At 35.5% G+C, this 25921-nt stretch overlaps 2 protein-coding genes and 1 long non-coding RNA gene across 5 annotated transcripts in view; 2 read left to right on the forward strand and 1 right to left on the reverse strand.

Annotated features, from left to right (window-relative positions):
- The window catches only part of LOC145962339 (uncharacterized), a 120694-nt gene that overhangs the window by 6854 nt on the left and 87919 nt on the right, over positions 1-25921 (forward strand). The window lies entirely within an intron of this gene.
- The window catches only part of Tup (LIM1_Isl and LIM2_Isl domain-containing protein tup), a 34525-nt gene that overhangs the window by 5574 nt on the left and 3030 nt on the right, over positions 1-25921 (reverse strand). For 2 of the 3 annotated variants that reach the window (XM_083083369.1, XM_083083370.1), the window contains exons 2-3: positions 7953-8139; positions 2733-3037 (exon numbers count right to left, since the gene is read on the reverse strand). In XM_083083369.1, coding sequence (XP_082939495.1) covers positions 2733-3037; positions 7953-8139 — 492 coding nt within the window. Of the gene's footprint in view, positions 1-2732; positions 3038-7952; positions 8140-20292; positions 20458-20567; positions 20887-25921 lie in introns of those variants that run through there. The other variant, XM_083083371.1, reaches the window with a different exon arrangement.
- LOC145962341 (uncharacterized) lies at positions 21049-21698 on the forward strand. The gene is made up of 2 exons (XR_014435853.1): positions 21049-21123; positions 21234-21698. It is a non-coding gene; the product is annotated as an uncharacterized LOC145962341 (long non-coding RNA).

A 25921-nucleotide genomic window follows, 5' to 3' on the forward strand; every position in this document is an offset into this window, starting at 1 on the left:
TGACCGGATCATCTGTTGGTGCATCTTATTGTTAGATGACACCGGGATGGATCCTTTAGTCACATCACGTGGCTCGAAATCTAGTAGGTCTGCCAGCAGGAAGACGCGGAAAGCCAAGAGCACACTACAGGAGAGAACAAACGAAATCTCAGTATTTCTGTGTCCTAACCAAATAGCGGTCCCAGTTGGCACAAGCAAGAACGAAACCCGCGTTGACACGGCGGCATGACGATAAGAAAAGCGAGTAAAAAAGACTCTCGATCTTCGAAAGATCCCATAGGTAGATCATATCGCGTGAATTTTTTCCTAAATGAAACGCGAATGAGAGCTGTGCGTGAAGAAATATTTTGCACATCACAAGTTAATCACGAGAGTAATTTTGAGGGAAATTAAAAGTTATATATACGAGTTCTCTCGAAATGCGGATTTTTTTTATATGGAAAATATAAGAATTTAAAAAAAATATTTTTAACGTTGATCAAAAATATTTTTTTATTGTATAATCCGTATTTTAATGATCTTCTCTTAATTTAGAAGAATTTACATATCGCAAATTGTAACTTAAAAAAAAGAAGATATCCACTAAAAAATATAATAAAATTTATCTTACCAGTTATTTTAATAAACAAAATCATCAATTATTAAATCAAAAATTAAATTATAGATCTCCTCTCTTTTCTATTTCAACGCCATAAAATAAAAACTTCGCGATGTCAAGAAGGATCGCTAATTTTCGGCTGGAAGCGAATAGTTTATTAGGGTTTATTAATAATTCGAGGTTGTACACACACAAAATGTCCACCGAGTTATTAATTATTCGGTGACACACATACACGCGATCGGGTCGTCCCGCGGGATATCCAGCACGCTAATAAAGAAGATAAGAATAAGAGGGAACAGATCGTGCGTAGTTATGCGCGACAGTAGTTGGCAGGGTGGTGTTACATTTGGCACCTCGGCAGCGTTCTAAAGACACACTACCGTCGGCGCGAGATGGTCCAATCTTTTTTTTTTCGTTTCTATAGAGAACGATGTTTGCGCGCGCGCGCGCGACAATCTCGTGACGAATCACAATGACAAATATGAGAGGACGCGCGCTGGTCGCACACGAGTTATTTGTAGAAGGAATTAGTATATCGGGTAATTATATACCGACACGTTTGTCGTTTGCATTTTGAAAGGGAGAGAGAGAGAGATGAGGAGGTGGACGGGGAAGGACATGACGGAAAACGGTAGCCCATCATCGTACATACATGCCATGGTTTCTCTTTCTCTTGATTGTTACGTCATGTTGGTTTGATCGTTCTTTTACGATTTTTATATTTACTAAAAAAATTAATTTCATTTCGAACAAGAAGATAATTCAGAAACTTGTGGAGGATCTCGATGATTTTATAATTTAATGAAATTTTTGAAATACCGAAGAAACTATCGTTCTTACATTTTTATTACAACGAAACAAAATCGAAGAGACTGTTGTGAACAATTTTAATGAAAAGCGTATAAAGGAATATGCGAGAATTGTATTTATATTTATTCGCATAATTCTAGATATATATTTTCGGAAAAATATCATTATTTCAGCCCTGTTTTATATTCGAAATATCCAAATTCTCTCTTAATATAATAAGAGAATTTATGATCATTCACTGTCAAGTGAATTTATTTTTAAATACTTATATATTTATATGATTTTTATTTTCTTTTGTATATACGAAATAAAAATTAAAATATATTTATTTCAATTCTTAGAGCATTAAAATATTAATCAGCTAAAAGATTTTATGGCAGAAATTGGAAAAGAATTATATTAATTTTAAAGCGTGTCGATGTCCCTAAATTCATAGCTCTCATTTTTTAAGAATTGTCTGATTTCGATCTAAGATTGCGATTTTAACACCTCAACACGCAATTATGCTTTACATTAAACATAATTAATATTTGTTGATGTTTATTCCAATTCTGTGATATCGAAAGAGCCAATTTCGATTGTTTCGATTTTATTCTCCGAGATGGAAAATCTCGCTAATCCTGCCAATCTTATTTTACACGTTATTTAGATTTAGCGTCTGAATTTTGACTCTCTGTGTCGGTCGAGTTAATTCACGCGACGGCAATTCAACCGGTCGGTTGGACGTACGCACATTACACGCACATTACAGAGCTACAGGACATTAAGCCCGCGTAATCCCGATACGCGTAGCGCGAGGGTAGTGGTCAAGCCCTTACCGGTCTTAAGGGCTTCAATTATCAACACCTAATTATACTTCTCGTGATCCTAACACAACATCACTGTTAGGAGAATCCTTTGAGCTTATACCCTCGAGCGTGCACCCTTTTGCAAATTTGGTCTTTGTACACGGATATAATGCTGTGCCTCTCTGATAATCCATAGACATCCGAAGTGTTCATCGCGCGTTTGATGCATGTCGGAAGCTGAATACAATTTTCCCCGGGATAATATAATTATCGAATCTTAATGGCAATCTTCAATTAAAGATAACAACTCAACAAAAAAAAAAAAGAATAATGGAAAGAGGAGTGATACGAGACATAAAAACAGACTTTCTCTTGAAATATTTTAAATTCGGAGAGCACCTTTGCGAGTATTTTTCATCAAATTCAAATCCTCGAGTCCTTCGAGAAGATTAACCGCAAATGTATATTTTTTCCAACTAGGTGATACTTTTGGAAAATGGGAGAATCTTCTTGCGAAAATATCGTATCCTCACCTGACATCGAGCCGTCGTTTGGGTGCAGATGATGATTGTTGTTCGTCAGGGAGGCGTTGTTGTTGTTCTCGCTTCCGGGAATCCCGGTGGCACCGGTGCAGTGCTTTCCGCCCTCGAGGACGTCGTGATCGTGTCGACAGAAGAGGCCGTCCTGTCTCAGGGCGAACTCGTCGCCGGTCTCGAGCCGCCTCATGCAAGCGCAACATCGAAAGCACTCCACGTGATAGATCTTCGTCTTCGCTCTCATCACGTAATCATTCTTGCTAAAGCACTGGCTACACTTGTCGCATTTCGTGCCGAATAATCTGCAACGAAAAGCAGAGTAGGGGGTTTAATCGCGACATTAGCTCATGGGACGAAAAAATAAAGGAATTATCTTTGCATCTCTCGGAGAGAAATTTCATTAAAGAGTCTAACTTGATACGACGATTGGAAATATTCAACGATGCCAATCTATTGCGTATAAACTTGGACGGTAATTCTTCCATTATTCACGCCATTTTATTTCCCTGCCCTCTCTTTCATCTCCCATCTCACCGAGTATCGCGAGGCTGTAAATATTTTCGGTTGGCGAAACAAAAAATCCTGTTCTAAATCCGATAGATGGGGAAACATAAATCGGGAGCGAAGTGACTTTTATTGTCGCGTCGTATATTTATTTTTGCGTGCAATAACATTGCGTGCGCGCGCGAGAGAATCAATTTTTTATTTTTTTTTTAATAAATAAATTGAATAAATAAACTTACGTGCACATGCAGTGCGTGTGTCTGGGTGTGTGTGTGAGGTGAGATATCATGAAATGTCCGATATTCATGTATCGTCGCGATTGGAAAAGTATGCCGCGATGTAATGCGAGCGAAATTGATGTAACGCGCCAGGATTAATGATCCAGGATTAATCCGCTGGCGCGCGTAATTGACGACGATCCGCGCACGTTGATGTAATCGACATTTCTATCGTCATCGTTATCGTGTGCCGCTTATTTTTCAAAATCGATCATCAAAACTTTCCCCATGTGTGCACATATTATCGGTATCTCCGAGTGTAACGCGATCGAAGCGAAACTTTTGTTTGTCTCCGAGAGACGGAAGGGAATTAATGCTGAAGTTCACGTAATTGATGGATTTTACAGGCGTTTTTAACGCGAATATCGCATCTTTAATACACAGTAAAAAATTGTGCATCCATATCTATATTAAAATTTTCTCGTGTCACCACGTTTTGATTAATACTTCAATGTAAAATTAACATACAACCTGTATGTTATTATTTTTATAAAGTTTTCATGTGTTACATTTCTGTCAACTTCATAACAACACTTTGTATATGTCTCTTAGAAATGGAATATTATTTTGAGTATTTTTAACGTAATCATTTTAAACAATCAACATGTCTCAAAGTCATTTTAACATTCTAAGAAAAGTTAAAGCGAATCTTCAAATAATCTTGAACTTTGACATATCAAAATAATCAAATTTACTAAAATCAAATGTTTCTATTACAAACAATTCAAGTTAAAATAATTACTATTATATGTTAATGTCCTCAACATTTCTTACGAGTTATTGTAACTATTTTTTCATGTAATTTTTAATTAATTTGTATGTTACATTACACTTAAAGTCACAATAACAAAAATAAGTGTAAAGTATTGTGTCCATTATTTAACATTTTTAGTTTGTCAATAAGTAACATACGACGAATGAGTTATTTTAACTTAAAATTTAGAGTGGACTTTCTGGGACATGTGAAAAATGTTATGATTAATATTTTATTTTTTACTGTGTAAAATCTCGCGAAAGACTCAAAATCTGATCGACAGCGTAATCCTTGATAGCACGGTTCAACGAAATATAATACAAAAGAAGAATATAATATGATAAATGGAATCATAGAATATAAGTTATAATAAATTATAAAATAATAAAATAATAAAATAAATTATGAAATAATCTTTTTCGAAGATTTCTCAAAATTGTGGCGTGATGGAACAATTTAAAAGGAATCATATTCAATCTAAAAAAAGCTACATAAAATAATTATAATTATTCTCTTTCGTGTGCATGTTTCTTTATTAAACTATGTAATAATTTAATGTCGACGTTCCCGAAAGACAGAACTCTTCGGTAGCCTTCATTAAATAAATTTAATATTATAAATTTTTTAAAAGGATGATTTTAATTTAAATCGTTACAATCGTGGACGTTTATTTAAATTTTATAAATTTGAGATTCTACTCTAAAAATGTTCTCATTTACCCGACTTTACATTGTCGTATCCAGATGTCTTTTACATCGACATTGTCGAAAATGGAAGCGTTCGCGAGAAATGAAGACAAGCTCGTTAATCAAGTATTAAGATTTTGATTCGCGACATCATAATTTAAAAACGTCATACTACAAACAACTTTAATAATCGACCACGTGATTGCTATAATATTTGTAAAAATCGGAGACGCACTTTCGCGCGCGAGTCGGAGATGGCTGGGAACACCCAGCAGGACACATGCGAGGAGGAAGTTACTTTGGTAATTTGGACTTTTAAACGAGAAAGCGCGACAGCGAAATAACAAACGGCCGTCAACGCTGTCGCTCGAATCCGCGGCCGGATGTGCCAGTCTTCTTCGAGTACGTCGACGTCCTGACGTTCGACGGATCGGCGCAAATAAACCGGCTGCCTCGGCGGAGAAAAATATTTGGTCCAGGTCTCTCGGATTCGTGCCGATGGGTTATTCGGCGGCATTAACCGTCGTAAACGAAAAAGAAAGATCTCCGCGAGCGCGAGAGACATTCATCGTCCTTTCATTTTTGGTGCTTCCACCGTCGTACAAAAGTGACATAATGGCTAAATGGATGCATTAGCTTTAATGATCTTAGCAGTGCCACAGGTTACTTTATGTGTACGAACGTGTAAACTATATTTAATTAAAGATATCAGAGATATATAAAGTTTCGAAAAAATATCTGTATTCAATCTCTGAAAATATTATCAAACTTTATTTATTTTTAACAAGAAGAAACAATAAATTTTTAATTCAGATTAATTATCTAGTTTCATTTTTTTTAAATATGTATTCAGTCTCTGAAAATATTATAAAACTTTATTTATTTTTAAATAAAAGAAACAATATATTTTTATTTCAGATTAATTATCTAGAGTCTCATTTTTTTAATATTATAAAAATTCTTAAGGAATAATTTTCAGCATTGCGTGATGCATTAGCTTTAATGATCTTGGTACAGACGTTACGTTATGTATGCGAACGTGTAAACTATATTTAATTAAAGATATTAAAGATACATAAAGTTTCGAAAGAATACAATCTGTATTCAGTCTCTGAAAATATTATAAAACTTTATTTATTTTTAGATAAAAGAAACAATATATATTTTTAATTTAGGTTAATTATCTAGAGTTTCATTTTTTTAAATATTATAAATATTTTTAATGAATAATTCCCAGCATTTCGTGATTACGATTCAGAGATTGAATGTTGCTTATGATGTATTCCATCATTTGTGTGCGTTTAATATATCCGAATTAATTGTCGATTTTTAATTAACGCTTGCTTTATTGGAAATTGATCAATTTCATTTTTAAATGTAATTTATTTCACATATTCTGCTAGAAGATTCAATTGGCGATGGAAGCTAGTCAACAAAGCTTTTATATTTAATATAAAATCTATAGAACATCTGTACTTTAAACAAATTAAGTTTTTCTCCTCATTACAACTTAAAATTGTTTCAATAATCTTATGATTTTTCACTTCACAAGTATATAGAATAAAATATTGATCGTATCGTAATGAAATGTAAGAGTTGTAGAATCGGTTTCGATAATCTTATGATTTTTCACTTCACAAGTATATAGAATAAAATATTGATCGTATCGTAATGAAATGTAAGAGTTGTAGAATCGGTTTAATTGAATCGATTGTAAGCTCGTTATATTAAGGTATTTTTGTCCTCTCAATCGGAGAGAATAGAAAGTCAATAATTGAATAGATTATTGCCATTATCGAACAACTTAATCTCTAGGAAAAAATTTCGAAAATTTCCCTACAACATACGCATTATTTTCTAAATAAAATAAGATAGTAAATGACAATTTAACAAGTAATAGAAAATTTTGTTATTCATTTATAAGCGAAAACATTCCTTCTAATCGCGACAAAATTCTTTCTAATCTCTTAACACACTATATAATTCCTACATCTCTTAACATTATACAATTCTTTCTAATTTCTTATTTATATTCTTCCAGTTTTATCCGCAATATCCTCGCGATTTTAAAAGGACACGGATTTTTCTACGTCGACGCAATTATCGCGAATGGCTCAACCGTTTTGATCGCGGAACGTCAATAAATAACGTCAGCGGCCGAGTCGGAGAGACGTCGATCAATGCTTGTCACGAATCGCGAGCTTAAACCGCGTTTTTCGCTCGCGCGAGTTGCGTGCGCGCCTTTTTTTTTTGCACGCGCCAGCGCACGCAACGCAACGTGACAGTGACGGTTGCGTACGGTAGTGCGTGTGTATGTGCGTGTATCGCGCACATCTCTCTTTCCTTCTCTTTCTCTCTGTCTCCCTCTTCTTTTCTCTCTCTCTCTCACGTCGTACACCTCGGATAAAAATACTTCCTTCCCGACCTCGCGTCGCCGCCCAATCTGCCACCCGGCCCTTTTTTTCTTCCTCTTCTCTTCGCTCGCCTCCCGATCTCGTGCGCTCGCAAATGCGTATCGGAAAGAGCGTATCGCGTGTCGCCGGGGAATGTGGCGGCCGCGTTGACAAGAGGCACGGTTTTGCATTAATTACCATATTGCACCGTCGATCGTGCCGAGCCTTCTCTCTCTTTCTTTCGAGTGCCTCTTGTTCGTAGCTTCTTCGAGGAATTCGTTCGTTAAGGAGCGACACTTAACCCTTGGACGACACTCGTTTGACGTTCTACGTCATCGGGCGCGGCTTCGGCCTCGTAAGGCCGAGGAAACGATCAAAGTCTAAAAGAAAGTCCAAAAACATTGCGCAAAGGGAGCGTTCTTTACATAAGATGACACGTGCCGAAAAATCAAACGACTTTTTCGCTGTCAAAGATAATTCATTTCTCTCTCGCGCGCGAGAAAAACAGCGACAACGCCTTTAAAAGAGATCGCGGCTCTCTTTCCTCGTTCGAGTTTCTCCGCGCGAAGTTCTTTCGAAGAAAGAACGTCGACGTGACTCACCTAACGTAATCGCGCTTACAGTAGGTCTTGCCGTCTCGCACGAAACAGGTGCACTTTTCATCCAGAAACTGTTGACACTCGGCACATTTCAAACACGCCGCGTGCCATTCCAGATTAGGCGCTACCCTCAGGATCCACTGATCGTGGATTCGACCGCCGCAACCGACGCAAAGTGAACTTCTTCCTTCTGAAACAGAAACAATTATGTTTTAGAAAAAGGAGGAGAGAGAGAGAGAAAAAGAAGGAAAATATTGATGGAATACATTGTTTCTCAAAAGTTTAATTTTTATGCATCTGGATGATATTTTCTTTGAACAAAATTCAGCAAATAGGAGCGAAATTTCGACTCTTCAAAGGATCTGCTATCAAAAATGATAACATAAAATAATAATTACATTATCTCGAGACACGTGTTTCGAAATAATTCGGCGAATGTACAGATATAGATTCATTTCTCATATTTGATATACGCATAATGATGAAATTAAAACATGACCAAATATGCGTGTGGAATCGATCTTATCGTCAATCGTAACGACTGTTTGTTAGTTACATATTAGCCGCGAAATAGCAATTAATAACATCTGTGTCGATCGACTGAGTCGCCGACAAACGAAAATAATCGATACCTCGATCTCTATCACGTCGTGACAAAAATAACGACGCGTTATTTCGATTGTCGATTTCGCGGATCAAGCTTACGTAATATACCTAATGTAACGTGAGGATGTTTAATCACGGATTTTGCATACGAGGGGAATTTTCCAAAAATTAATACATATATTTTTTAAGTAACTAACAATAAAAGAAACATGAAAGAAAAATGAGACATAACAGTTCAAAATTATTCACTCATTTATTCACTTATTTATAATCAATATAATAAATAAGTGAAATTGAAATAAATAAAAAGACGTTGTTAAGAAAAAATTATTACGAAAAATCAATTTAATTTTTTTTTAAATAATCAATTAGAATTTTTTCTCTCGTTACGCCTTTGAATCGTATGATGCCGCGCCTTTCAAAGAATCGGAGCATACGAATGCGTTATCGAAAAAAGATAATCGTCAAGCACTACGAGGAATTTTGCTGCAAATTTATCGAATCTGCAAAGCGGATTAGCTTTTCAATTAGCGTAACATAATAGTCTCTTAATGTGAGATGCGTTAATCGGAGAGATTATATTCTATTAAATAGTTACAAATTCATTTATATCTATATAAATCCTGAAAGAATAATCTTGCACGTTCAAAAGAGTACATAATTTTCAGATATTTTATATCTTAAACTTAACGTAATGTTTTCTTCGTTTTTTTTTCTTCACCGTTTCAGTGCAAATTAAAAGTTTCAAAGTCGAAGTGACATTTCCTACTCTATTGTATCAAATGGCTGATTTTTTTAATACAGTACGAATTATACATGTGTATCATTTAATATCCTAAATTTATCAAGAGAAATCCGCTTTATATATGTCGGAAATTATTCTGGAAAATATTTCCAGCTTTTTATAATATTATGTTTATTACATTTGACCAAAATGCAATTAAATTTAAAAATATAATTAAAACGATAAATTTATCGCGTTTAAATAAACAGCGCCAATAAATACGTGTTTTCCACATAAATTTCCCATAAATATTCAATACATTTCAGAGAGACAGAGAAAGAGATAGCGAGGGCAATTTAATACACCGTTCGACTTTACTTATCGCGATGCGCGGAGATCCGTAAAAAATAGCCACGAGGCGAAACGACAGCGATTAATTAATTTTCATTTAATCGCATATACGAAGTATATTTATAATTCGGCGAGGAGTTCGGGGTAAACATTGCGGCGCATGTGAAGAATCAGGTGACGAGCTGTCAAACGTCAGCTGTCACGATCCGCGACGCTGGAAAGCCGCTTAAAAATTAGCGGAGCGCGACGCTTCCGAGGCTCCTCGTCGTCGTCGTCGTCGTCGTCGGCGCGCAAACGAAAAGATGCGCCAACGAAAGAGGAACCGCCGTAGGGGGAACGTCAGGGGCGTTACACGTCTGGGCGGCGCGGGTTTACATCTCGCCGCCGGAACTCCGCCCAGAGTTTCGACGGCGAGGAGCGTCCGGATTCTGCGCCCTGACGCGACGCGCCGCGTCGCGTTCACGGATGGAATTTCGCGGACTCTCGGACGCGTCGTCCCTTTTTTTTTCCCGCGACATTCAGGCTCTCCGAACGCGCAGGAGTGTCGACGCGACGGGCTCGTTCCTTTTAGCTGAACTGGGACGGAATAGAATGAGACAGATGTACAAGTTGGAAAGAGAGGAAAAACGAGAAGTGCGAAAAGTTTTCAGTCAACAGGCCTGATGAAGTAAAATTTGGGCATTATTGAAAATTATTAAAATACGTATATTGAGTATTGTAAGGAGAAACGTGAAGTCGCATTTATATTTTCCAGAGGAACACTTTTTGTAAGTCCACTGCATTTTTTTCACACGCTGATACCGTTCTCTCACGGGCTTTAAAGCGTCTTTGGCTTGTATCTCATATTGCATATTGATAACAATTTCCTTATCAAACTACTTATAATACTACAGTTATTTGATATATGTATATACATATGAGATATAGAATTTTATAATTTTATTTCCTTATCAATATGTGGACTAGTAAGATGAAGAAACTATATAACTAATGATATCCAACCGTGAGAAAATGTGTAATCAGAATAACTTATTGTTAGTCGACCGTTGAAAGAGACAGTCTTTTACATTCGGCGTCACGTGGATGCCTTCATCTCTAAAAATAGACACATTATATACATATGTAATGTAATTTTCAGATATCACAATATTGATTAAAAATATAAAACTATATTATACTGCTAAATAAATGTTTCTAGTAAGTTATTGGACGCTGATAAGTGGCAGCAACTAGAAGATGTGTAAAAATAATACTAAATTTTCAAGATTTTCTGGAAAATATTTAATCTTTTCGCTTATCATTTATTAGCCACACCATGTTTGATATAAATTTTTATTATTACCCTGTTCTCCTTATTAAATGATCTATAAATAAAATAAATCGTCTTTAAATTAACCAAAGAAAGTATGATTAAAAAGCTATCTATGACAGGAATAAAATTGAAGGAACTTACAAGTGTGAAAACAAGTTTTAAACATTAATACAATCAGCGATATATAATACAACTTTCATTATGCAGTTATTAATAAATGTTTATGCTGTGTAATCTTAAAGCATCGCCTTATTTGTCATATCACTCAACTGAATTTTCTCACCTCTACCTTCGTTGCACATCGAAAACTAACGCGCACTGTAATTTTATTTATCACTCGATAAGCATAATTACGCGTTAATTATCGCTAGCCGATGTAGAAAGACATTATCATGGAAAATAGAGTCACCTTCGTTATGTCACGACTATATATAAATAAGTATTAAAGAAAACTTACAAAGGAATACCTATTCCCAATTCGAAAATTAAATAAATAATATTTTGGAAATATATAGAAACTGTTTTTCTCTTAAATAAATATGCTACTTTTATGCAAGCTAAACATTAGACTATTCGTCGTTTTTATTTTATTATTCGCAAATAAATTTCTTTTAAAGAGATTTATAGCATTTTTAATATACAGCTATAGATTATTAAATAATTATAACTAACACACATAATTCTTATATAATTGATTGTTTTAATAATTAATGGCTGCAGAAAAATTAATTTTTTGTGTAACCTTTTTTATATATCTTTTATATTTCTATTTTCTTTCGCTTACAAGTAATAAAATAAAAATAAGAAATAGTTCTCGGATATTTTGTATATATATTGCTTGAGGATCTACTTTTGTTAAATTGATATGAAATATTCTAATCCAACTGATTTCAATTAATAAAAAACTGAAGATGTAAAGTTAATGATAAGAATCACAGAAAAACAAATATAGACTGTACTTTATTTCAAGTCACTTATTAATAGCAGATTCAGCAAGTTAATAGCGGATTTAGTAAATGAAAACCTTAATATACGAATGCATCAATTATTTTTAGATTATAAACGACCAAACACGTGTCGTTTTTCTTGCGAATTAGTTTCAGATATTTTTTAATTAGCTATAAGCGGATAAGTTTCAGAAGCATAAAATTCAAAGATAACAAAATCTTATTCTTCATCTAATTTCAAGCAGGCTTTACTTTTTCAAATTTTAATTTGAAAACTAATTAAATTCTCAAAAGTTCCATTATCTGAGTTCCATTATATCTTATTGTTAGTAAAAAAAGTGTGAATGATAGAATGTAGAAAAAACAAAGGTATGTGTATGAGTGTGTGTATGCGTATTATTATTATTCCAAAAATAATAATTATAATTTAAAATCTTGTAGAGTAAATTTTATTCGCATACGCGAAAGTCTCGAGAGAATATTGGAAAATAGTACAACTTCATAGTACGGTCATTTTGAGAATGAAATTTTCCTTCTTTATTATTATTATCAAACATTGATAGATTAGCATGCATTTGTGTATCCAGTTTATATATTGCACTCGTATATCCAAACAGAGAGAAAGAGAGAAAAAAGTCTCCGAGTTTACGGAACGAACTCATGTGAAATGTGTGTATACACGCGTGTCGATGGGAGGGAGGGAATCTCGCGACCACCATGAAAATCCTCGACCCGGTGGATAAGGTCAGGGTGGGATGCGCGAGGAGAAAAAAAAACGGAACGAGAGAAAATCGGGAAGAGATATAAGAGGACGCGCAGGAGTCACGCCGGAGGCGAGGGCAAGGTCGGCCAGGATCAAAGGGACTCGGACGTGAGGAGGGTGTCGGCGGCATCCCATTAGCTCCCAGAGACGACAACCACCTCGTATCTCGTAGACCTCTCGGATCTGGTTAAGCGTATCCAGCGCGCCAGCGCGCCTCTGTACTCGAGATCTCCCTTTCCTCCCCCTTCCCCTCACCTCCCGAAATCATCGTAAAGATACCATCGCGTATTTGTCGCTATTTCGTTACACGTTTTTCGCTCGCGTGGGCGAGACTGATTTAATACCGCCGTGACTCGGAGTGTATTTCAGACCCAAATCTTTGTAGTTATTGGGGAAAAAATTCGTCACTTTTTTGAAGAATATAATTTCTAGACATAGAAATCATGTCTTCCGCATGGTTTGCTCCGTGAGAATTTAATAATAATTCTTCTCCGCGGAGAGGCGAGAAACGTTATAAAATAATAATAATTAAATAAAATAATAATTATTAGAATATTAAGAATTATATAATAATTATATAATAATATTATATAATAATATAATAATTATATAATAAATATTATTAAATAATTATTATAATATTAAGAATATTATTTTATTTTTTTCTAATGTAAAAAAATTCACAGTTATTCCTTATTCAAACCAAATAGTAAAAAGAACTTTTTTGAAAATTTGTTCTATGATTTCCAATTAATGTAATTGTTTCGACGTCTTCTCTTTTCTCGTTTAATAAGCTGTTGACTGTCAGTTATTGCTCATTTCCAGATGATTACATCAAATGCATCGCGTTGACGCTAATGAGTAATAATGAGCCAGGTGACAGATTACAATTGCAATTTTCAATTCGAAGTCGCACTTGAAATACTTCCGCGTGATATGACAGGAGCCGTGATTATTACCCAATTATGGACGATGGAAATCTTTCGGTACATTGAAGCTTAATCTCAGTTAATGTTACAATCGCATGGCGCATTGATTATTAGTATCGACAGTCTGATATATACACATCGCGTATATTGAATTTTAATCTTATGTTTATCTTTGTACATGTACATTCGCGATATTTCTTTTAGATTTTTATTTTCCTTAGAAACACTTGATCTATTCTATTTAGAGATTCACTTAATATAAAGGTGACGTTAATGAACTAGATAGCCGTTCATCCGTACAAACGAGTCGTATTTGCTGCATCACGTGAAACTTTGAAGCGCATTAATTGATGCGCATGGTTCATAAGATACGCGCTGTATCCGCGTATCAGTTTTTCTGCAACTGTCTAAGAAGAGGCTTAAAAGGTACGTTTCTCGCTAGAGCCGAGTCGTGATATAATTTATTCAGGGATGAAATGCATAGTAGAGTTGTCGATAAAGATGGAGAAAATGTGCTGCCTGGCCCTCGTCACGATTGATCGGTAAAACTCGATCTTTCGAACACGCCGAAGGAGGATAGTCGCTGATGCTATAAGATGAGGTAGTCGTCCTCTCTCTCCTTCCCTCCGGGGGATAAAAGAAAATCACGAGTGCAACGATTTTTGGAACGATCGCTCGCTACCGACCTCCGAATGTGGGTGGCGGCTCGTTCCTTGTCGTTGTAGGTCATATATTTCACGGATAGGTCGCGTCTTCACCAACACTGTAATATTTCTTGTTTTTGTTTTTCACGAAGAAGGTTGTATTCAGTCGGACGCTTGCTCAACACGATACCTGTGCAACGCGATTAACTTTAAATATAGGATTGTATTTCGAGACATTTCCCTTTTTTTTTATTGCCCAGATTCATTTTTGTTTTTTTTTTAATAATCGGACTCGGTCAGATTACATTTGCAAGCTTCTTACGATTTAATATTATTTAATATTATTAATATTATATTAATTTAATATTATTAATATTATTAATATATATTATTAATCATAATTTTATATTATTTTTAATCATTATTGTGTCATCGTCATAAAATTTAGTGCAACGCAGTTTCATTAATTTAAAAAATTCTTTAATTTGTGAATAAAGATGGTAAATAGTTATTTGAACGTGATAATATTTTTGTACGCATTATTTTTCCTTCGCGAACAATACGGACAGGATTTTCTTCCACCAAAACAAAACTTGCTTTCTATTCATCTAATACAACAAGTGGCCAATAGTCGCGACTTACGGTCATTTAAGCTCGTTATTTTTTCGAGCAGAGAGAGGAAAACATTTTAAAAAGAAACGTGGAGATTACAGGACAAAAAAAGGAAAAATAAGAAAAAGGAGAGAGGGATGCGGCGAAGAAATGTAAGAAGTTGAAGATGAAGAAGAGGAAGAGAGGACGGGAAAAAAGTGGAGGGTATCGGCGCGATGGTGGAAGGAGAAAGAGAGAGAAGGGAAACAAGGAGATATCTCTTGGAGTAGCTTGCTACTACGAGGGAGGAGGAGGGAAGCGGCGCCGCAGCTTGTGTCGGGGATGTCTGGTTGGCAGTTCAGAGGCGCCGACCCGGTGTCTCACGGCGTTCGTTTGGTATTTCATTAACACCTCCGCTAATTATTTCCCTTTTTTTTTTACCGGACGCGCGGCCAGGTCTCGCGCAGCAAAAGGAATCGGGAATGCGTCCTTATACAAGCTCGCCGGTACCGCGATGTTCTCTCTTTCTCTCTCTCTCTCTGTCTCTCGAACATATCTCGGGTCACCGAGATACCGCATGCGAATGTGTACGCATAGTACCTCGCACGCACATCCTCCACGCGTAAAAGCGGATACACTCGACCGAGTCTTCAAGTCAGCGGGGAAAAAGGGGCCTGTCGAGCCGAAGTGGCGTGCAAATTTGCGGGTAGCATCGTCGGTGAACGCACAAGTCGCTTCGCGATGTAGAGTTTGCGCGCACAGCGTGCAAACCGGCTACATTGTCTCTTCGAGGATAGATCGCATCGGTGAATAATCAAAGAATATTTTTCCTAGATAAAAATACGATTTTCACGAGCCTTAGGTTCATTAAAGGATATAATTCGCGAAGAGGATAAAATCAGATAGAGGATAAAATTCAAAATAGAATTATATTTATAAGGATAAAATCAGATAGAAGATAAAATTCAAAACAGAATTGTATTTATAATTTCATGCGCATGTGTAATGAATGTGTGTATCTCTCAATATGTATTTTATATACGTTTATTATTGCTTTTTAACACACATAAAATTATAAATAAAATTCTATTTTAAATTTCATCGCGAATTATTATATAATTTATCTAAAACAAGTTTTAAGCTTCTCCTTAATCGTACATGTATTTATAAACGTTGTTCATCAATAATTTGGATTAAATCAAGTGTTTCACACCTCGAAATTTTTTCATATTTTGAATCTCATTCTTTTCAATTTAATATCTACTTTGAACCAAATTATTTTTAAATCAAATCATCCTTTTTGAAACTATAGCCTTGTCGAAAGATTTTTTTAATCCTCTAGCAATAAGAAGAAAATTTTTATAAAATATAGGATCTTAAATTCTACATAAGTTAAACCTATTAAACTCTTCTAGAATCCATAGACGTGAAAAAATTGAGGTTGAAAATGGGAGCAAAATTTCGTCTCGAGGAGAAATAAATTTTCTATTAAATATACGAAAGTATATATAATATATAAAGTGAAAGAGAAAGGAGATAGATTACATACATCATACTATGATACGCGCAACAAAGTCTCGTTTGATTATCAGTCAACGGAATGTCGAATAGTCTTTCGACGAGTTAGAGACGAGATCAAATTTTAGAAGATTCGCGTACGCGCGGAATCTCGTCACAGCCAACATCAATGTCCAGCTGACGAGATGACAAGCGGCGCGTCGGGACGGCGCTGTGTCCTCGGCGCCGCTTCGCCGATACCCGCGGCATCTCCGAACGCGGTCGACACTAAATTTAGGATGTACGTTTAAATGAACGAAAGGCAGGCACAGTCCTTAGATATCCCCCTCCCTCCCGCCCCCCTTTCCACGGTTGAAATTTATGTAGGTGTTGGCCGTGGCTTTTATCAGTCCGGCCGACATTCCTGCGCGTCCACCCGGCGCCCCGGCGTCGGGGCCGCTGAGCAGGTTCTAATTCGTGCGACTCTAACTCGGTCTCTTCGCATCTTCCCGTCTCGCCCCCGTCGCCCTGGATCTACCCCGCCAAAATGTGTGGCGTCGACAGTTTTCACGAAACACCCCGAAGTCGAAATTTTGCTTCCATCTTCGACCTCAATTTTTCCACGCTCGTGGACTCCAGTGGATTTCGATAGGTTTACTTTACGTAGAAATTCAGCTGGTACTTCAATTTACTTTGTACTTCAAACAGCCAATAAACGGATAGATTGTACGAAAATTGCTAATGAATTTTTGAGTGGAACTACGAGAGAGAACTGTCGATAATATATTCAAACGACTGCTTAAAGTTTTTGTAACGAAATTTTAAAATGTTGAAAAGATCACCTTTTTGATATTTCGAATATTAAATGAAAATTAATCGGAATGATGTCGGATACTCAATCGATCACGATTTGTTGTGTAATTATAAGTTACAATACCAGTTTTATTGCGTCATTTGCTATACGCGTTGTTTATACTTTGCTCGCCTTTTTCACTCTTATCGGATCCAGTTTTATGTAAATGATCTCTCTTAAGGAAACAGCCAATTTCCAATTAATATCGATGTCACGATATTCAACTTTCAAAGTCTCCTCTTATCGAAAGCCTTATTAAATAATTTAATCAAAATGTTTTCTCTCTTATCAATCGGAATCATTGCGAGAAGAAACAAAACACAAAAGAGAACCGAATAGTTTCGTTCGTGAAACATATACGCTAATAAGTTAATTAACAAGTAAAAATAATGTATCCCAACTCGTTTCCGCGAAGAGAAATCGAATTAATCAAATTATTTTATATTTAGATTGCGATAAAAGAAACCTGCCGCGATTTTAAGTTCCAGCTATCTTTAGATCGCACAGATTGCAAGTATTTCAAAGAATCTGTACGATTCATGATAATAAATCGTTTCTTAGCAATTTTGAATTAACGCAATAATTGTTATTTTGATCGTTGTAATTTTTCAAAATATTTCTGCAAAAATAAAGAAAAATATATAAAAATCCCTTATACAATGGGAGATGCGAAAAATTCTCTGAAAAATCTCTCTTCTAACATCTCCGATGATTTATGACTATTTTACCAGACAAATTCCGTCAATTTTTCACAGCGCCTTGAAAGCTTAAACAAACAGAGATGGATGGTCCATCCGTCTTGCTCGCGGGACATACATTCTTCGCGTGACAAGTGCATGACCAAGACATGACTTTAGGCCATTTTTGCGAGTCCTCTCCTCCTTTATTTCTCTCCCTCTCCTTTCGGAGAGGAAAAATCTCTCGTCCGAGCGAGATCGGCGACGACGATAAAGGCCGAACGTACCCGTCGAACAGCGATTACGCTTCTTTATAAGCGGCCCGTGCGATAAGAAGACCGGCAGCGGTCCCTCTCGTTAGAGGGGCCTAATGACGGGAAGCACAGGTCTCCGGGCGCGCGCGGCGCCGGATCCTCCAGAGTATTGTAAACCGGAGACTCTCTCCCGAGGGTCTGGCGCCGGGCGCCGCGATCACAAACCGACCACCAGACCCGGACACGGCCCGGCTCGGTCTGGGCCTTCTGGACTTTCTCGTGTGGCTGCAACAATGACCAAATGGCTGGTGAATGCGGATGACCGTAGCGAGTGTACATGTATACTTCGCGCGTGACAATCTTCGCTTCCTGTAAACGTACACCGCCGATCTGGCTTCCGACGCATCCCGCTTGTCTCCTCCTTTCGATTTTTAATCCAATTCAATCCAAAATTATTTAAATTATTTAATCCAAAATTTCGATTTTTAATTTTTAATCCAAAGTATCTTTGATACCTTAAGCACAATCGGGTCCATCCTCTTTTGAAACTATGTAATCTGTAATTTTGTTTAAACCTCTCTTTGAAACTTCCAAGTAGGAAGCTATTTGTTTATTACATATTTTAAGTGCAAAATGAAAGTGTAAAGGAGAGCTTTATTTATAAAGTAAAACTATTGAATTCATAAATATGAAAAAATCGAGGTTGAAAATTAAGTTAAATTCAGGATGACACACGTCTCTGCATCACGATTTTTTTACCTCAATTTTTCCTCGATTCAAATATCTTTAATGATAATTTTTCAATTAGAGCGTCACTTAGATTAATCCATTTACATTATATTATTCTATTTTATATTTATCACATGTCTCTCGCCGAAATTATGCCAATTCAGTCCGAAATTATGCCAATTTTGGAATCATCGCTTTCGAGGAAACGTCACATACGACGATGTACGTCAAGATCCTTATCGATTAATCAATCGCGACCGCGTGATAAGCCGCGAACGTCTTATCGAGTGTCTTGTTCGACGCGCTCTTTTCTATCGGCGGTGCGCCTTTGATCCGTAAAGGAATGCACTGATTTTTCGTTGTATCTCGCAAACAATCTCTCCGATCGCAGATAACTCTGTGTACCGAACGATTGCGTCTCACCGACATACGAGGGTGACCAACTACTTCTTATATCGATACACTACAAATACAATATTTGCCGTTGTCGATTTTGTGATCCGCCGCTTTTTCAGAGATAATAAACGAGTATCTCTGCCAATTTCTTGTCTCTTTAAAACTACCAATAATCTCCAATGTATATATTTCTGTATATTTTGTACATATTGCTAACGACAAAATTCACAATAACTATATCTTTCGAGGACGTATTAAATAAGTTTAGTAATAAATCTATCTCAATGATATCTCTTTGACTTGAATTTTCTGACATTTTTGTATTCAGAGAGAATTGACAGATAGATTTATAACTTAGAATTATAATAATCTTTTTAGGGCACAGAAAAATTGCAGAAATATAAAGTTTGAGATGAAACGCACTCGATGAAGACGCATGAAGTTAGCCCCCCAATATTAGAAATAATTGATTGTTTTTTCATGATTCGATTGCACATTGTTTGTACAGGAATGCACTTTTTTATTTTTGTTTGCACACATCTAGTAAAAAAGTTATCCAAAAAAAACTTCACAACCCCTCAATGTTTTCAAAAATAGTTTTCAATCAACATAATCGATAGATCTTTGTTTGCACATTTATAGAAAATAAATTATTATAATGAAATAAAGGTCCGTTAGATAAAATCAATAAAAAATTAGTTAAAAGGCTACAAGGACCAACGCAATGGTGGAAATATGCAAAAAATAATAAAACGGTTATTACAATAAAATAACCATATGAAAATGTTTATTTAATTTGAACATGATAAACGCCGCGTTTCAATCCAATTCGGATCCTTTTCAATGTCGACTAACAAAGAGAATAATAAACATTAAGATAAAATTAAAATTAACGGTCATAGGAGAAATGTAAATAAGTTTCGGAACAACGCAAAGTCAAAAAATCGGAAGCAAATATATGTACAATAACGGAAAATTTAAACCGTCAATCACAAAAAAGGAAAGAACGCATCGCATTAACGTATCGCCACAGAAAACCCGAAAGCTCGTACCGCATACCACCAGTATACCGTTAAAAACGAGATGATCCTCTCCAAAAAAACCGGAAGGAAAACCCACATACAGGTCCATGACCATTTCCAAAAGAAAAAACAGTCAAAGATGCATAAATCGATGACCAGTTGGAAACTTGATGGTCCAAATATGTGCGAGTAAAAGCTTAAAAATCTGACACTCTAAAAAAGAAAACCAAGACAGAGCAATAATTTAACAAACAATCCGGAAACTACTTAAGAGAAACCTTCATATAAAGCAAGAGTAAAGTTAATATAATAAAATCACATACCGGTCTCTAAATTTGAAAGTGATCTCAAATCAAAAAATCGAACACAAAGGGAGAGCAAGTTAAGCACAACTTAACGTTCCAATCAACAGAGCCGAACTGAGGCACATGGGGATCACATATAGCACAGAACGCGAAACATCAAAAAGAGGGGGGGGGAAGGGGGAGAGAGAGAGAAGGGAAAGGAAGGAGAGGAACAAAACGTCACAGAAGGAAAGAAGACAGAACGAAGGAAAAATTTCAAATAATTACTGCGAACATTTTTTTATAATGGGCAAATACATCTTATCCAAGAATTCGGTATCGCTCTGAATGTTAAGGCCATGGTTCTGACCTGAGATATGTAACATCTCAGCAATTAGCCTCTTTTTATATCTAGGTTCCTCCTCCAAAATGGAAACATTCTCCCAATCAAACTCATGTCCGTTCAATCTATGAAGAGACACAACTGAGAGAGAACCAGAAGATTTATTGATTTATTGATGTTAAGTTGTGCTTAACTTGCTCTCCCTTTGTGTTCGATTTTTTGATTTGAGATCACTTTCAAATTTAGAGACCGGTATGTGATTTTATTATATTAACTTTACTCTTGCTTTATATGAAGGTTTCTCTTAAGTAGTTTCCGGATTGTTTGTTAAATTATTGCTCTGTCTTGTTTTTCTTTTTTAGAGTGTCAGATTTTTAAGCTTTTACTCGCACATATTTGGACCATCAAGTTTCCAACTGGTCATCGATTTATGCATCTTTGACTGTTTTTTCTTTTGGAAATGGTCATGGACCTGTATGTGGGTTTTCCTTCCGGTTTTTTTGGAGAGGATCATCTCGTTTTTAACGGTATACTGGTGGTATGCGGTACGAGCTTTCGGGTTTTCTGTGGCGATACGTTAATGCGATGCGTTCTTTCCTTTTTTGTGATTGACGGTTTAAATTTTCCGTTATTGTACATATATTTGCTTCCGATTTTTTGACTTTGCGTTGTTCCGAAACTTATTTACATTTCTCCTATGACCGTTAATTTTAATTTTATCTTAATGTTTATTATTCTCTTTGTTAGTCGACATTGAAAAGGATCCGAATTGGATTGAAACGCGGCGTTTGTCATGTTCAAATTAAATAAACATTTTCATATGGTTATTTTATTGTAATAACCGTTTTATTATTTTTTGCATATTTCCACCATTGCGTTGGTCCTTGTAGCCTTTTAACTAATTTTTTATAGAAAATAAATTATTCAAAATCAAAATCAATTATTTCTAATATGGGGCGGGGGGGGCTAACTTCACGCTTTTCCTTTTCTGCTTGAAAAAGGAATAAACCTAATATTTTCATTGTTTAAATAGAATTAAAAAATATAATTGAGGAAACATATATGAATGAAAAATAAAAATAAAATATAATAAATATATCTTATTATATAAATATGCATCTTATACATTATACATCTTCGCTATAATTACAAGTCTTAATCGCCAACAAGACGATTCTTTCTTCATTAGCGATAATAATAACTGTATAAAAGAATGGCAATATCAGGTGCAAGGGTGATCCCGCATAATGATGATCCTTCCTCGACTTCTGTACGCGACGAGAAGATATAACGATCTGGATGTCAGAGAAAGAGAGAAAGAGAGAGAAAGAACTAACGTCGAGACACTGATATATGTCTACGCACTCCGATAGGAAAGGCCCCGCATCTAATTCAATTGCAGGCCGCCGTTCCGCAAACACTCATGATAATTCAATCAAGCCTACCCTATGACGTTATATCCACTTTCCGCCGCCCCTGCAAGGCCTAAACCCCCGGTGCGTATGATGGCACCGCGCGGAGGGTGGAGACGGCTCGTAATCTCCGTACGAGAACATCTGCACTCTAATCGGCTGATGATTTCCACCGAAGCCCGGTCGTTCCCCGCTTCTTGCGCGCACACGCGTCGTCTCTCCTCTCACGCGGACGAAATAAATCGTTCGTTGCTACGAGCGTCGGAGCAAACAATCGGGATTAGCGAAAAACTTGGCACGGATCCTTATTTTACGATTGACAACAACTAGCAGCTAGCTTGCCGTTCGACGGACATCGAAAGTCGTTTCGAGAGACCAATATTTCGATCTGTCAAATTTTTATTTAAATCTCTCGAAAAATTGGATTAAATTTATTAGGGATTAATTGTTACATCCGTCTCTACTTAAATCGAATCAATATTCGTCTGAAAATCTTATTGCGATGTTTTACTATCTTTTTCATCCATTTTATTAAGCATAAAATTTTTTTCGCGCCCTAAGAAAAATTTAAATCCTTCATTCATATAATTCGTATAATTATAAAACTTCAATTTATACATCATTTATTCCCAAAAAATATCAAAAATAAATTTTTTGAAAAAATCTATTTTCGAAACTGTCTGTTTATTATGCTTCTCAATTATCTTTATATCATAAATAAAAATTTTTCGATCTCTACATCTTTGAAACTTGAAATTAATTTTTGGTGACACGATGTATTAATAGATTTTAAATCATACAACAGCACTTTTATATATTTTTGCGGCCAATTGTACTAATGAGGTTTATATCGTTTCATGACGGCTATGTCAACGAAAAGTTGCCAATTAAACAAAGCGTCGTGGCATATCGCTAATTATAACTCGTACATTTGCTCTAATTACCGCGCTTGCATAGGTGAACATGTGCAGGCGCACGGCCATAGGAAAAATGCGGAGGAAAAAAATGAACAATTAAATATATTTAATGTGTCGACGTCATCGGGACAGAGTCGTATGCGTCAAGCTCACCGAAGAATCCCAGTGTTAATGTCGCGGTCGTTTTCGAGACACGGAATGCTGATATCGCGTATAACTCTAACGTTTCAGGGTCTAATCATGCAAATGCATGAGCCGTTAATTAAAAACCGCATTTTGCCGGGACGCGAGCGGATCGGAAAGAGAAGGATCGATGATATTTGCACCATATTATCGCCCTGTAATAATGCGAATTTTTGCCGTTCCTCGAACGTACAACGCTTCTTCTTTTCTTCCTCCTCCCTTTGAAATTGTATACACATATCGATATGGCGATCGTAAACAGCGAACAAAGTTGCAACGCGATTCTCGACGAAGTCGCACGCTAATTGGGAAAGTTGAAAAAGTAGTCGCGATTATACAATATTACGTGCTTTTATATCAAGAGAAGATCGTAATGATGCAAGGATACGGATTGTTAATACTTTCTGATACGGAATATTCTGTTTCCACCGCATCGAATCTTATTAATGACTCGAATATTTCGACGAATTTAAATTCTTGGAAAAATTAAAGAAGGATGATAGTTTCTAATTTTCTTGATAAGACTTTAAATCTCATGCAATTTATAATTAAACAAAAATAAAAATGTAATATTAAATATTGAGAATAATATGAAAAATATTAAATAAAAAATTCATCAATTGTAAAAATTAATAAATATATATCTTTTTAAATTAAATATTGATATTAATATATAATAACATACATATATGCATTTTTATGTAATTTTCTTCGTCTCCGAAAGAAAATTATATTGTTATTTTGATAAATAACATAGTTACTCACATGAATTTAGCAAAAAAATAATTCCATTTTTTTAAAAAAGATGTAATAACTTTTTCTTTCATATTTTGATTATTGCAAGTAATCACTATTAAAACATGAAAAGTACATGCGTGAATCAAATTTACTAAATTTATTTTTGATTAATTTCGGATCACATTTGGATCATAATCTCAATGGTGGAAATAATTGAATTTGTAGAATTCCGCCTAAAAATCATCTTTCAAGATACTTTAAATAATTATTAAAATTTTGAATATTCTTATCCGATTATTAATTCCAATTAAGCTTATTCAACACAAAAGATCGGCTATTCTTTACACAATTTTAAAGTCCGATTATAACCACGTCATATAATTAAAGTGTAATATCTAATAAGACAAATTTTAGATTAAATTTCACGGAAGATTATTATTTAATTGTGACTTCGTCAAACATCCAAGATATTTGGATTAATAATTTATGTCAAAAGGATATATTCGCAACATTAACAGAATGTAAAATCCAATCATTTCATATCTACACCTTTCCCCCCTCTTCCCCTTTTTTCGCCATAAAATCACACTCGCATTGAGATTAAATCGCAAACTCACATTACCGCGATCTTGCAATTCCATGAATTTAATTATTCTTTGTTCTCATATACGGCAGTCGGCAATTTAATTATTCATTCGTCTCATCGAACATTATCAAATTAATCGCGAGTGTAAATTAAAGACCGCGATCCCATCATGATGCACCCGCTGAACAATGCAAATGCACGCGCATTCGCCATTCTTACTCGCGAATAATATAGCGTCGCAATAATTACAAGTGATAAATACAGTAGATATTAATGTCGCCCCATGATAATTGCGATCCCATCGGCTCGCTCGCGCGCGCGCGCGCGAAAAACACGTGTTAAACGCAATACTGTAACATTTAATTACAGAAAATCATCGGCGAATCGTTTCACATCGTTGAATATTCCATGTATCCGATTATGAAAATGCGATAACTCGAATTAATAATAAATGAGTTCGCGAGCGTCGACCGTCGAGGAGGCTTGTCGACTTTTGCAACGAGCGCAAAATACCGCAATGTAGCCAGAACAGAGACGCGTCCAAAGATTATAATATAATACAATACATACATACATAATTTTACACCCAACAAGAGATAATTGCGAAATAATATATTGATAAAGTTAGAATTATGCTGCCATTTTTTTATGTAAACCTTGTAAAGAAATATATGTATTTTTTTCGAATGATTTTAATACAAATAAAGACTATATGATTAATGCTCTGATATTAAAATTAAGAAATTTATAAAGAACGAAATTGACTTCTTAAAAGCTCATGACATTTGGGTATAATGTTCATTAATATTGAGTCAAGAAAATAGAACTATTGGACTTTATATATAACTATAGCATTTCTTAGGATATTAGAAATGGCAATTGAAATACGATAAAAAGTCTGTTGCTTTTACTGCAACAAAATATCATGGCAATTTGCATCTCAGATTAACATTATCATTTTCCGTGCACGCGATTTTAACGTGATATATTAGTGTTTAACGTGATATATGTTGATAAAGGTTTCGTTGAATCGACGATACGATCAGGAATACTGACATAATGCTAGAAATTATTTAGGTTAGTTTCTTGTTACAACATTTCTGTAATTGATTTCTTAGAGAAAATGAAAGTAATTTATACGTCGATCGCGTATTTTTTTCTATAAACATGTTACAAGTTTCGCTGCCGCTCTGTTTTGCTTTGATTTATGATCA

The sequence above is a fragment of the Camponotus vicinus genome, unplaced genomic scaffold (genome assembly GCF_025532165.1).
Source record: "Camponotus vicinus isolate PSW18456_S1 unplaced genomic scaffold, iyCamVici1.0 SCAF_11, whole genome shotgun sequence".
Classification (NCBI taxonomy): domain Eukaryota; kingdom Metazoa; phylum Arthropoda; class Insecta; order Hymenoptera; family Formicidae; genus Camponotus; species Camponotus vicinus.